The sequence below is a fragment of the Trichechus manatus genome, unplaced genomic scaffold, assembly GCF_000243295.1.
Source record: "Trichechus manatus latirostris isolate Lorelei unplaced genomic scaffold, TriManLat1.0 scaffold00043, whole genome shotgun sequence".
Lineage (NCBI taxonomy): Eukaryota > Metazoa > Chordata > Mammalia > Sirenia > Trichechidae > Trichechus > Trichechus manatus.
Genome location: NW_004443979.1, coordinates 5,771,856 through 5,785,918, shown reverse-complemented (window position 1 = coordinate 5,785,918; position 14,063 = coordinate 5,771,856). Strand labels below are relative to the sequence as shown.

General features: G+C 36.4%; 1 protein-coding gene across 3 annotated transcripts in view; it reads left to right on the top strand.

The window, feature by feature from the left end:
- Positions 1-14,063, top strand: part of PRORP (protein only RNase P catalytic subunit) — a 145,295-nt gene that overhangs the window by 59,204 nt on the left and 72,028 nt on the right. For all 3 annotated transcript variants that reach the window (XM_023731467.1, XM_023731468.1, XM_004376512.2), the window contains one exon: positions 4,071-4,178. In XM_023731467.1, the coding sequence (XP_023587235.1) occupies positions 4,071-4,178 (108 nt within the window). The remainder of the gene's footprint in view (positions 1-4,070; positions 4,179-14,063) is intronic.

Below are 14,063 nucleotides of genomic sequence, written 5' to 3'. Positions count from 1 at the left end.
TGTATAGTATCATATCATCTGCAAACAGGGATAGTTTAACTTCTTCATTACCAGTTTGGATGCCCTTTATTTCTTTTTCTTGCCTTATTGCTCGAGCTAGGAATTCCAGCACAATGTTAAATAGGAGTAGAGATAAAGGACATCCTTGTCTTTTTCCTGTTCTCAAGGGGAGTGTTTTCAGCCTCTCTCCATTAAGAATGACGTTGGCTGTTGGTTTTGCATAAATGCCCTGTATGTTGAGAAATTTCCCTTTTATACCTATTTTATTGAGTTTTTTTCATGAATGGGTGTCAGACTTTGTCGAATGCCTTTTCGAGCAGAGAATTTTTAAAACAAAGTGTTTTGCTGAGCAGAAAGGAAGGAGAATGATCCCACCCAGCTGGGGTTGTCAGAGATAGAAAAGCAAAAGAAGTCAGGTGAGAAATGAAAGCATGCATATGGATCATTGGTTATTTTAGAGATACAATGTATTATGTTTTGGTTTAGTTTTCTTTCTTTTGCTTTTTAATCAGCTTTATTGAGGTATAATTTACATATAATAAAATTTACCAGTGTACAGTTCAGTGAGTTTTGACAAATGTATTAAAAAAAAAAAGAACAAACCCATTGCTGTCGAGTCGATTCCAACTCATAGCAACCCTATAGGACAGAGTAGAACTGCCCCATAGAGTTTCCACGGAGCACCTGGTGGACTTGAACTGCTGACTTTTTGGTCAGCAGACGTAGCTCTTAACCACTACACTACCAGGGTTTCTGACAAATGTGTACAGTTGTGTAATAACCACCATAATCAAGAGATGGGACATTTACATTACTCAGAAAATACGCTTGTGTTCCATTGTAGTCACTTCCCTCTCCCCATTCCCTGGAACCATTAATCTTCCTTCTTTCTCTGTAGTTTTGCCTTTTTTAGAATTTCATGTAAATAAAACTGTGCAGTATGTAAGTAGCCTTTTATGTCTGACTTTTTTTCATTTACCATAATGCTTCTGAGATTCATTCATATTGTTGTGTGTATGAATAGCTTTTCCTTTTTTTTCTGAATAATATTCCATTGTATGGATATACCACATTTTATTTATTCATTCATCTGCTGATGGACACTTGGGTTGTTTCTACCTTTTGGCTATTGTGAATAATGCTGCAGTGAACATTGGTGTACAAGTATCTGTTTGAATTTGTTTTTAATTCTTTCGAGTATATACTTAGGAGCAAAATTGCTGGGTAATATGCTAATTGTGCTACATAGGGGTTTCAGTGGCTGATTTTTCAGAAGTAGGTCATCAGGCCTTTCTTCCACTGTGCCTCTGGGTGGACTCAAACCTCTAGCCTTTTGGTTAGCAGCTGAGCGTGTTAACTGTTTACACCACCAAGGGACTCGGAGATAAGGTACAACCATAGTGTTGTTAGATCTGTCTTGGAGTCATGCTGTTGGTCTAAAAGTGCTGTAGAAGTAAAGATGAAGCACACAGGTTTTAAGAAGAGAGCTGTGCCACATGTCACTGTGAGTACATGCATAACTGCCACGGCCAAAAGTGATTCAGAGGAGCCTTTAGATTCACATATGAAGGTTCATATTTAAATGCTAATTGTGATTCTGAAAAAAGAGTATGGTATGGAACTGTGTGGATAAATATACAGTTTTGTTGGTTACTGTAAAAGTATAATGTTTTGGTTGTTTTTTGCTTAACAGTTATTACTAAATCAGTGGTTCATCTTTTCTGGTGTTTTAATAGTGATGAAATAAGATTACAGGATATACTAAACAGAATTAGAGATTGTGGGGTTCCTGATTAGATTTCACTTTGACATGCTTAGGGTCTTGACCAAGTCATATCTCAGTTTTTTGTTGTCTTCATTTTTCCCTTTTTTAAAAAATTATTATTGAGAGTTAATCCACACACCAGAATGTTTACCTTTTTAAAGTATACAGTTCAGTGGTGTTTGGTGTAGTCAGAAGATTGTGCAAGAATCACCACTATCTAATTTCAAAACATTTTCCTCTCCCCAAAGAGAGACCTTGTAACCATTAGCAGTCATTCCCCATTCTCTTCTCCCCTGTAGACCCTGGCAATCACTAATCTACTTTCTGTCTCTATAGATTTGCCTATTCTGGATATTTCATATGAATGGAATCATACAATATGTCATCTTTTGTGTCTGGCTTCTTTCACTTAGGATAGTATTTAAAAAATTCATCCATGTGAACTATAGGGCAGTTCTACTCTGTTCTATAGGGTAGCTATGAGTCAGAATTTGACTCAACGGCAACGGGTTTCGTTTGTTGGTTTGGCTGCTAACCGAAAGGTTGGAGGTTCAGGTCCACCCAGAGGCTCCTTGAGAGAAAGGCCTGGTGATCTACTTCCAGAAAATCAGCCATTGAAAACCCTGTGGAGCACAGTTCTACTCTGACACACATTGGGTCACTATAAATGGGAATCGACGGCAACTGGGTCCTAGAGCAAGTTGTAAGCAGCTGCTGAGGTTTTTTTGTGCTTATCACCTGTCATTGCCATCTGTTGAGTAGAAGTGGCCATTTTATCAAAATGGAGGTTCTGACTTTTGTGGATGTTAGAGGAACTAAAGGAATTAACCCCTTGAGTTTACCCATGTTTTATTTAAAGTTACAATTATTTAAAATCAAAATTAATTAGTTTATTCACTTTTAAATGTAAACCATATAATAGTAGAGAGAATAAAAAACACATTAAAAAAATTCATCCATGTGGTAGCATGAATCAGTACTTCATTCCTTTTTATGGCTGAATAATATTCCGTTGTATAGATACACCACATTTTATTTACCCATTCATCACTTGGTGGACGTTTGGATTGTTTGCTGCTGTGAACATTTGTCTAGAAGTTATCATTTGAATGCCTGTTTTCCATCACACTCATTACCTTTGACATTTAATATAATTTACTTATTTAGTTTATATTTTTGCCCCTCGTGGTTGGTGCTGGATATTGACTGACAGTTGGGCTGTCAGGTGGAATACCTGTGCATGGCTCTGGTCTCAGCAGTCTCACAGTATGATGGCTGGGTTCCAAGAGCAAGCATCCTGAGAGTGAGAGCCAGGTGGAAGCTGTGTTGTCTTTTATTATCTAACCTCAGAAGTCACGTAGTGTCATTTTGCCACATTCTGGTCATTGAGGCAGTCACAGATTAACAGCCCATGTTCAAGTAGAGGGGATTTGACTCCACCTTTTGATGGGAGAAGTGCCAAAGACTTTGCAGACATGTTTTAAAACCACCAAACCTCCCTACAAGTGCCGTGTCCCCTCCAGGTTCTACTTACTTTTGGTCATTCTCTAGTACCTTCAAATAGTAGTTTTTTAATCTAGAGTTTATATTATTATGTGATAGCCCATACAAACTACTCCATCATTACTAGAAGTGGAACCTTCTGCACTCCTCTTTTTTTTCCATCATACTCATTGCACTTGACGTTTAATATTATTTATTTATTTGGTTTATATTTTTGTCTCCTCACACTAAAATGCAAACTCCATTAAGTCAGAGTTTTTTGTCTCTTTGGTAACTGCTATATCCCTAGTGCCTAGAATAACACACTTGGCATATAGTAGGTGCTCAACAAATTGTTGAATGAATGATTAAATCTTCAGTTCTTCAAAACAAACAAACTTCTTGATGACAAAAGAGGAGCTACAATTATAGAACCTTGTTCTTTTAAAATAGTTACACTGGTAGACTGGCATAGCTAAGGTTCACTTTTCCATGACTTAACCGGAGTTCAAGATTCTGATATTTTATTCTTATTATGACTATCATGTGGGTCAATTTAGCAGTGTAGGTAGCCTGGTTACAGATCAGATAAGATAACATGTGAAAGCACTTTGTGAACTGTAAAGTAATACGAAATTATAAGGTATGTAATTATATGCAATTGCATCCATTAGGCTACCTTTTTCAGATTTCATTTTTAGAGTATCTTTGTGTGTATGTTTTTAATGGGTGAGTATTGTGAATTACAGAAATAATAATAAAATGTTTTATAATAAAGTCTTGAAGAAGTTCTTATTAATGTTTTGTCTGACTTCTTTTACAGGAACTTAAGAGATTTCAGAATTTGGTAAATAACCATCCTCCTTTTGATATTGTTATCGATGGACTCAATGTTGCCAAAATGTTTCCTAAAGCTCGAGAATCTCAAGTTGTAAGTACAATTTTTGTTATTCCAAATCTCCAGAAATATTTATTGTTCCCATTTGTGATCCTCCTTGGGACTCGTAGTTTCCCATGTTTTCTTTCTGTAAAATTAAGTTTCTAAAGGTGCCATAGTGACTAACAGCTGATTCAAAATTTGCTCTTTCATCTCTCTGGCTCTTAAAGGCTGGGCAAGAGTGAGAGATGAAAAGAAAGTCTGTGTTTTATAAGGGCTGGTTCAGCCCTTTTGTGTACCTCTAGGTAACCTTTTACTAGGTCTCTTGCTGTTTGTTTTGGTTTCCTCTACCATTCCCTGTGGGCCACATCCCTTTATTTGAAAATTACCAACATGAACAGTTAAGAGACAATCACTCATTACTCACAACTATTTTACAAGCATAGTATGTTAATTAACCTAAACAGTTTTTTTTTCCTTAAAGTAATCATTTGTTTTATCAATTTGTAAATGTCCTACTAGTTTCTAATCAAAATACGATTTTTCATAGCAGCGGTGATCAGTGATTTTAATCGTTATTTTACAGATTAGAAAATAGAGGCTATTTCCTATAGTAAATCTTTAGAAAGCAGTTTGAACATCAAAATTAGATTGTAGAGAGCTCCTGGGTTTAAGGCTCGTGGCCCTTATTGTTGGCAATCTATGGCCATTCATCTGTAATTGAACTATTATTTCTTAAAAATTGCCCACGACATAAAAGCTTTTTCTCAGAGATGTTATTACAGGCAGTCCCTGGGTTATGAGAAAGATCCATTCCTAAGTCTGTCTTGAAGCTGACTTTGTTGTTAAGTCAGAGCAAGTTCTTAGTTGGCGTCAGTTAGTCAAATGTTTGTCTTAGTATGTAGTATGTATTTTATCTTTCTAAGCATACAAAACATTTAAGAAACACTTCCAAACCACGCAGTGTTTTCATGAGAGTCACAAAGTAGTGTGTGCATTCGTTGTTATGAACCATTGTATGTATTTACCTCAAATTTTTGATGTAATAGGCTTTATGGCAGTTCATTCTGAAGTACAAGTTGCCCATAAGTTGGACGTTCATAACCTAGGGACTGCCTGTAGTTTATTTTGGCCATTTATATTCAGAAAAACTTATAAGTACTGATAAAGGACAAGTTCATCTCACAGAAATTTTTTTATATTAATTTCCTTTATGTTGTGTCTACATTTTTATGGTCAAGTATATATCTTTTAATCCTTCATTTAAAAAAAAAAATCGCTAAAGGAAATTGAAAGTATTTTTGTCTCTTAGGTACCTGAAGCAGCCTTTGAGGCAGTTATATTGACAGAGGCAATGCCAGAAAGAGAAGCATGAAATTCTCATAACTTATGCTTGGTAGAGCTCAGGATTGAAAGTGCTCATTCTGAAAAGGTCCCAATTTATCTGTTAGAAGTAAAAAGTTTTTGTAATTAACAAAGCACTAAAAATTTGCTTTCCAGAGATTTATAACCCAAATTTAGCTAACTTTTTTGGAGAAAGTAAGATGTTGAAGATGATCTGGTTGACACGTCCCCCACCATAATTTCATACATGTGCAGGCACGGACCAGTAAAATGAAAGTTGCCTCCAAAAATGGAGGGCGCTGAAGACGGAAGAAAGAGGTGGGCAACTCCAGGGTGGCAGCAAAGGAGTTTATTAGAGAGACTTATAGACAAGTCCTGCGCAGCTGCAGGACCAAAGCAAATCTTTGCTCCCTGCAGTGTACAAAATGGCGACAAGCCAGGGGCTTATGTAAGAATGACTCAGCAAACAGTAGTGAACTCTTAGAAGACCACATGAAAGCACTGTTACTCAGCATTCCAAAGCCAGTTTCCCCTTTAGTCTACCCCTTGAGGCTAGCTCTTACAATCTGGCATGTTCCACTTCTCATTCCACAGTAGGAGAGAGCCTATTCCCTCCCCACCGGGAACAGATATAGAAGTGGGGATGACCAGGTGCTGTATAGTGCCCATGCATGTGCAAAAGATAGGGAAAGTTACTGTGTGCCCAGAACAGGAAGAAGGCTTCTCTGATAAGGAAAAGAAACTAGGAGAGAGAAGGCAACCGTATTCCCAGGGTTCTTATCAGAGAGTGCTCTGGGCCCAAGGTCTTTACTTAGGTAGCCTGGGTGGGAGGTGTACTTACGGCAGACCATTCCTCCGACAATGGATGTTAACTATTATTGTGATTGGAGTCCCTGGGTGGTATAAATGGTTAATACTCTAGGCTGCTAACCCAAAGGTTGGGGGTTCAAGTCCACTCAGAGGTGCCTCAGAATAAAGGCCTAGTAATCTACTTTAGAAAAATCAGCAATTGAAAACCCTGTGGGGCATGGCTCTATGTGACACATGGGTCTCCATGGGCAGAGTTGACCCCCGCAGCAACTTGTTTTTCATAATTATAATTAGTATTCAAATGAACTTCCCAAATGAAGCTGTGATTCTTACTTTCCACAGAACCTTATCTGACAGTTTTTAAATTTTTCCCTATGTGCCATCCAGGTCAGGGAAGTTAAACACAAAACTCAGGTGCCTGACTAATACTTGATTGAGGACTGAAGCCAGTACCAGATAGGTAGGAGGGTATCAGTGAAGTGTTTTTTGGTGGGTGATTTGGGTATAACTTTCAACATCTAAAATGTTGAAGTTCTATTTATAGGAATTAATAGGTTCACATTAGTACATAAAGTTATATATCCAAGCATGTTAATTACGATGCTGTTTGTAAGTAGAAAAGTGGAAACAACCTAAATATCTATCATTCCAGGGCCTGCTATAACGTATTTTTACGCAAATAACGCACACGTTCTATGTTTGTTTGCCAACTATACCCCTTCCCCCCTGCCATGAGGTGTTTTTGTAAGTGCCCTTATGCCAATTTTTTTTACATATTGCTGTAAAAAAATCAGCATAGTGAGCTTACAAAAATACCTTGCCAGGGGAGGACATGGTTGGCAAACAAATGTAGAAGGTGTGCATTGTTTGCGTAAAAATATGGTAATATTGAGACATCTGTTTAAATGAATGAGGTAGATCTATAAGTACTAAAATGGAACAATAGCTAAAATATATTAAGTGTAAAAAGCAAACTGAAGAACATCATGCTTAGTGTGGCCCCACTTGTATTAAAAACAAAACAAAAGATTATTCAGATACAGATAAATGTTAGGTAAGGTTGTATACACCTACAAAATTTCTAGAAGCTATGCACACACCCAAAAACTTAACAGTGATTATCTTTGGGAATTGGCAATGGAGTTTAAGAGAATGAGAGGATTTTTATTTTTCATTTTTACTTTTGAATTTCTTTTACCATAAGCATATATTACTTTAATTTAAAAAACGCTATCAGGAAAAGAAAAAAGTTAAAATACATTCTTGCTAAATATTCTAAAATAAATATGTGATACTCCACATCCGGTGGATGCACAATTTTTAATCATTTCCCTATTGTTGGGCACATTAGATTGTTTTCCATTTTTCACTATGGTAAGGAATGCTTTGGGGAAGATTTCTGTGCACATTTCAAATTACTTTTTTAGAACAGATTCCCAGAAATTGAACTCTTGAGTCAAAGGGTATGAATATTTTTAAAGGTCTCACTGCATATTGCCAAGTTGCTTTCCAAAATGATTGTAGCAGTTTCTACTTCCCCCCAACAGTGTATAAAAGTACCCAAATAGAACACATTTCTTCAAGGTTGCTTATTTCATGATTGCTTCAGCTATTTAGGTACATCTGTGCCATGAGTCTGCTAAATGAAAAGGGTTGGACAGGTTTTTTTTTTCCATTTGGTCACTATTTTTTAGGTCAAACAAGTTTTAAAAATTTCTGAACAACAATAAAATGGTTCCAGAAAGAAAATATTCTTGACTGTCTTAAAATTTGTCTTCTTTCTCTCTCTGAATACAATTGCCTATAAGCGTACATAAAGGAAAGATTAGGAATTCTAGGTTTGTGAGTCTTGAGTTTTTTTCATCTTTCCAGATTTTTTGTGTGGAATAATGTACAGATTATGTTTTTCCGTGAACTATCTACATAATATGTTACAGATTCATCTTGAGTCCATTAATGGTTAATTATATATCCAACATTGTTTTCTGTAAGCTCATTAATGAGAGAGGAACATTTTTACATTTGTTATTTAGGGAGTAGCACCATGATCATGGGGCCCTGGTGGTGCAGTGGTTAAGTGTTTGGCTGCTAACCAAAAGGGCGACAGTGTGAATCCACCAGCCACTCCTTGGAAACCCTATGGGGCAGTTCTACTCTGTCCTGTAGGGATACTGTGAGTCAGAATCGACTTGCCGGCCACGGGTGTTACCATGATCACGTATCTTGATCTCAGAGCCTCCAGTTTAAGGATGATAGAGATTAGCGAACAAGTTCTAGTTGTGATTTTATTTTATTTTTCCCAGTTTTCAGATGCATCTTTTTTATATTTTAATGTTTCTGAAGTCAAAGTTTGTCTTGTAATTGATGTCAGAAGAAAGTTGGCAGCCACTGTGTTGAGTTGAGACTTGGTGTTTGTCATTGCCTAGACATGTGCAAATTTAGCCATACACAGCATTTATCTGTTCATCCACTTGTCACCTCAGTTGAGTTGGTTGTATTGGTAGCTTCACACACTGTTCAGTTTTAAACTAAATCTTAAGTTTAAGTATTTGCCAAAGGTTTTCTGACAGTGCAGTAAAAAGCAGTGTAAATTGACACATTTCTCAGACTAAGACAGAATTTTAAAGCAAAGAAGAGGTTGTGACTGAGTTTTGCGCTTAAAAAGCTGTCAGTCAGACTGCAAACTTTTCTGCCAAAAGCTTCCCATAGACATTCAAGAGAAGTTGATTAAATTTCAGAATGATGTTGTTCAAAGAAGGGAAAAAGCAGCAATTCAATGCGAAATACAGGTACCAGTTTCAGTTGCCAGTGAGTCAACATCAACTCATGGCGACCCCATGTGTGTCAGAGTAGAACTGTGCTCCATGGGATTTTCATTGGTTGATTTTTCAGAAGTAGATCACCAGGCCTTTTTTCCAAAGTGCCTCTGGGTGGACTTGAACCTCCAACCTTTTGGTTAGCAGCTGGATGTGTTAACCATTTGCACCACCCAGGGACTTGGAGATACAGATACGTTAGTATTCTTTAATCTGTCTTGGAGTCATGCTGTTTTTCCTAAAATGCTATAAAAGTAAAGATGAAGAAAACAGGTTTTAAGGAGAAGTGTGTGACACGTCACTTTGAAAATGTGTACAACTGCCACGGTCAAAAGTGATTCAGAGGAGCCTTTAGACTTAATACACAAAGGTTTATATTTAAATGCTAATTGTGATTCTGAAAAAAGACTATGGTATGGAACTATAAGGATAAATATATGGTTTTGTTGGTTACTGAAAAAATTAACTTTTTTGGGTTTGGTTTTTTTTTTTTTTTTGCTTAAAAGTTATTACTGAATCAGTGGTTCACTTTATAGTTTCTGGTGTCTTAATAGTGAGGAAATATGATTACATGATATGCTAAACAGAACTGGAAACTGTAGAGTTCCTGATTAGATTTTACTTTGGCATGCTTGGGGTCTTGACCAAGTCATATCTCAGTTCTTTATTGTCTGCATTGTTTTCCTTTTTATTATTATTACTGAGATTTAATTAACACACCATAATGTTCACCCTTTTAAAGTATACAGTTCAGTGATATTTCGTATATTCACAAGATTGTGCAAACATCACCCATTGCCATCAAGTTGATTCTGTACAAGCATTAGCACTAATTCTAGAACATTGTTATCTCCCCGAGAAGAAACCCTGTAGTCATTAGCAGTCACTCCCCATTCCCTCCTCCCTGGCAGCCCCTGGCAACCACTAATCTACTTTCTGTCTCTATGGATTTGCCTGTTTTGGACATTTCATATAAATGGAATCATGCAATATGTCGCCTTTTGTGTCTGGCTTCTTTTACTTAGCATAATGTTTTCAGAATTCATCCATGTGGTAACATGAATCAGTACTTCATTCCTTTTTATGGCAAAATAATATTCCATTGTATAGATATACCACATTTTATTTATTCATTCATCAGTTGGTGGACATTTGGGTTGTTTCTACTTTTTGGCTATAATGAATAATGCTACTGTGAACATTCATGTACAAGTTTTTGTTGGAATACCTGTTTTCAATTCTTTTGAGTATATACCTAGAAGTAGAATTGCTGGATCATATGGTAGCTCTATGTTTAAGTTTTTTAGGAACTGCCTGACTGTTTTCCAAATGACTGTACCATTTTACATTCCCACCAGCAGTATATGAGAGTTCTGATTTCTCTATATCTGAGACAACACTTGTAATTATCTCTGATTATAGCCATCCTAGTGAGCGTTAAATAGTATCGCATTGTGGTTTTGATTTGTATTTCCCAAATGGCTGATGGTGTTGAGATTCTTTTCATGTGCTTGTCGGCCATTTGTATATTTTCTTTGGAGAAATAGCTATTCAGATCTTTTATCTATTTTTAAGATTGAGTTGTCTTTTTATTGTCAAGCTGTGATAGTTCTCTATATAATCTGGACACTAAATCCTTATCAGATATATTATTTGAAAATATTTTCTTCCATTCTTTGGATTGTCTTTTCCTTTCTTGATGGTGTCCTTCGAAGCACCCAAAGTTTTTAATTTTGATGAAGTGTAATTTACTTATTTTTTCTTTCATTGCTTGTGCTTTTGGTGTCATATGTAAGAAGCCATTGACTAATTCAAGGTCATGAAAATTTACGCCTATGTTTTCTTCTAAGAGTTTTATGGTTTTAGTTACTATGTTTGTAGTATCTGCATTTTTAGACAAACGATCTAATCTTGAGTAGATGATAGCCAATGTAATTAGAGTACAGTGAGATTCAGAGGGGATTAGCCTTGGTCCTTTTTAATTCCATTCTTTGTAAATCTGGGCAAAATAAGACTTCTTCCTTACCTTGTAGATGCTTTGCAAATATAAAGAAAGCTGTGTATCCTACTTTAAAAAATATTTTTGTGGTTTCACATTTTCAGAAGAAGAAAGTGTTTTGTTTCTTTGTTTTTGAAGAAGAGAGAAAAGTTCTAAGTGACTGGCAGATTAATTATATAGCCTCCATTTTGAGAAGGACAGTTAGAGCATCTTGGCAGGCAATTTGGATGTTGATTCAGCTACTGTTTATTGAGAACCTATTCCATGACAGATACTATTTTAAACTGTGCAGATATATGACTGTGGGCCAGAAACAGGAATACTAGAAACAAGATTAGGCTCATGGTTATGTTATCTAAACAAGAAATACATGGTACATTGTGAATCCTGTTGTCTATTAACAGTGATTCTTGTGTTGTGCATGACCCTTTTCTTTAAAATTTACTTGCAAAGTCAGAATGGAGAATAATATTTACCTAAAATAGAAAGAATAAATAAAAATAGTAAGTACTGCAAAATGATTTACCGTATTTTTACGCAAATAATGCGGTCTTTCTACATTTGTTTGCCAGTTGCGCCCTCCTCCCATGAGGTATTTTTGTAAGCACCCTATGCTAATTTTTTTTTTTTTTTACAGCAACATGTTAAAAAAAAAAAGTGACTTAGTGGTGCTTATGAAAGTATCTCACGGGAGAAGGGCGCGGTTGGCAAACAAACGTAGAAGCAGGGCACTATTTGCATAAAAAATATGGTAGTAACATTCAGTTCTTCAGAACATGTTATAAGTTGGGAGAAAAAGATGACTAAATTAAAAAATCTTAGGTTTGAACCCTTATATACAGCACTTGCGTCAGTCTTTATGTAGTACTTGAACTCACATCTCTTTATTGTTACCTGCTGGAAGAAATAATGGATTGGATTTCTTTTTATGAAAAGCCATCCCCCAGCCACATGTTATTTTGACTCTTACAAAGACTTCTGAAGAAATGTGTTTCATAGATAAGGAGAGGTAGAAATGAAATTGTATTCAATTTTTTTTTTTTAAGCTGAAGTGAGTTATTGGCACTACCATCCACCTAAATGCTCAAGCCAAAAACCAAAGATTCTAGACTCGATTACTTTTTCGCTAGCCTCACATCTAATTAACTGGCAAGCTTTATTGGTTATATCCCCCACCAAATATATCCCAAATCGAATTACTTCTTTCCATCTCACTAACATGATCTGTCACCTAAACTTCTGTAATAACCTCATAAGTGGTCTCCTTGCTTTTTCACCTTTGTATCGATTACTTCCCAGTAAACTTAAAATCCAAGGTCCTTACCATGGGTTATAATGCCTTTCATGATCTGGTATTTACCTCTCTTTTCAATCTCATCTCCTGCTTTTTTTCTTTGTCTTTTACTGAGTTATAGACATACTACATGTTTCTCAAACATACCAAACTTGTTCCTGCCTCAAGATTTTTGTACTTGCTATCCTTCAGCCTCTAATGTTCTTCCTTCTTCAAATGACTGGATCATTATCAGCATCTCAAATGTTATCTCCTTAGAGGGGTCTTCCCTGATTCTTCTAAATTAATCCCACTCTGCATATTCACCTTCTGCCCATATTCTCAATTAGATCGCCCTGATTTACTTCTGTGGTAGATTAAAAATGGCCACTGATCCTCATCTTCATCGTTTGCAATTCCTCTCATGAAGAGATGGAGTCTGTTTCCCAACCTCTTGAACCTGGACTTGTTTTATGACTGCTTCAACTAATAGAAAGTGGCAGAGTAATGTTGTGGGACTTTCAAGCAAGGTCTCAAGAGGTCATACAGCTTATGCTGTATGAACTTTGTGAACAAGTCCAGATTAGTTACCTTGAGGATGAGATAACACATGGAGAAAGAACAAGAAACCAGCCATCTCAGCTGAGACCCCCTAACATGTGAGTGAGGTCATCTGGGACCAGAGAGCTCCCAGGCAACCTGCCAAGTGACTGTGAGCAAATGAGTGAGCCCAGCCAATACCATGTGGAGCAGAACTGCCTAGCTAAGCCCAACCCAAATTGCCAGCCCAAGTATTATGAGAAAATAAATGGTTATTTTAAACCTAAGTTTTAGAGTGGCTTATTACACAGCAATACATAACTGATTTAGTTCCTGCATAGCGCTTAGTATCCGCAATTATGTATATATTTCTTCATTTACTTTATTGGTCTCCTCTGTTAGAATATAAATGCCCTGAGATTGGAGACCTTGCTTACTGTTACATCCTCAGCACTGAGACATGTGCTTTGTGCGTAATAAGTGCTCAGTAGATATTTAATAAATGAATGAATGGATGGATAACCTGTTAGATTATACAACTAGTTAGAGATCATATCTGCTTGTCAAGCTTAACTCTGAAAGGCTCCTTGAGTTTTACTCTTGGCAACCTGCTTCACTTGTTAGCTGTGTGATCTAGGCTAAATTACTTAACCTCCTGGTGCCTTATGTGAAGATTAAATGAGAAGGAGTGAGTGAAAAGCACTTCCTGCAGTGCTTGGCACATAGTACAATAAATTTAAAAGGAAAAAACAAAAACAAAAAAACTTTTGAGTGTGTTTAGTTGTCCATGATCTTAACTTCATAGAAACAAAAGCATGATAGCTTTTTGGGGTGTGCTTAGTCTGATTTAAATAACTGATATCCTTTACTCGTTTTATTTTTCAACCAGCCTTAGGTATTTATTCCTTTTGAACTGAAACTTAAACTCTAAACTTGAGTCACTATGTAAATGACCAACTTCTCTGTCAAGTAACTAAATAAGAAGTATATCTACAGTATACAGAAAATAAAAGACTAAGCATATTTTCAGGAAAGTCTAGATTATGCTGCAGTAATAAACCAAAATTTTAGTGACTTAAAATAGCAAGTCATTCCTTATTCATGCTACCTGCCCATTGTGGGTCATCTGTGTCATCATCATCCTCATTCCAGGACCC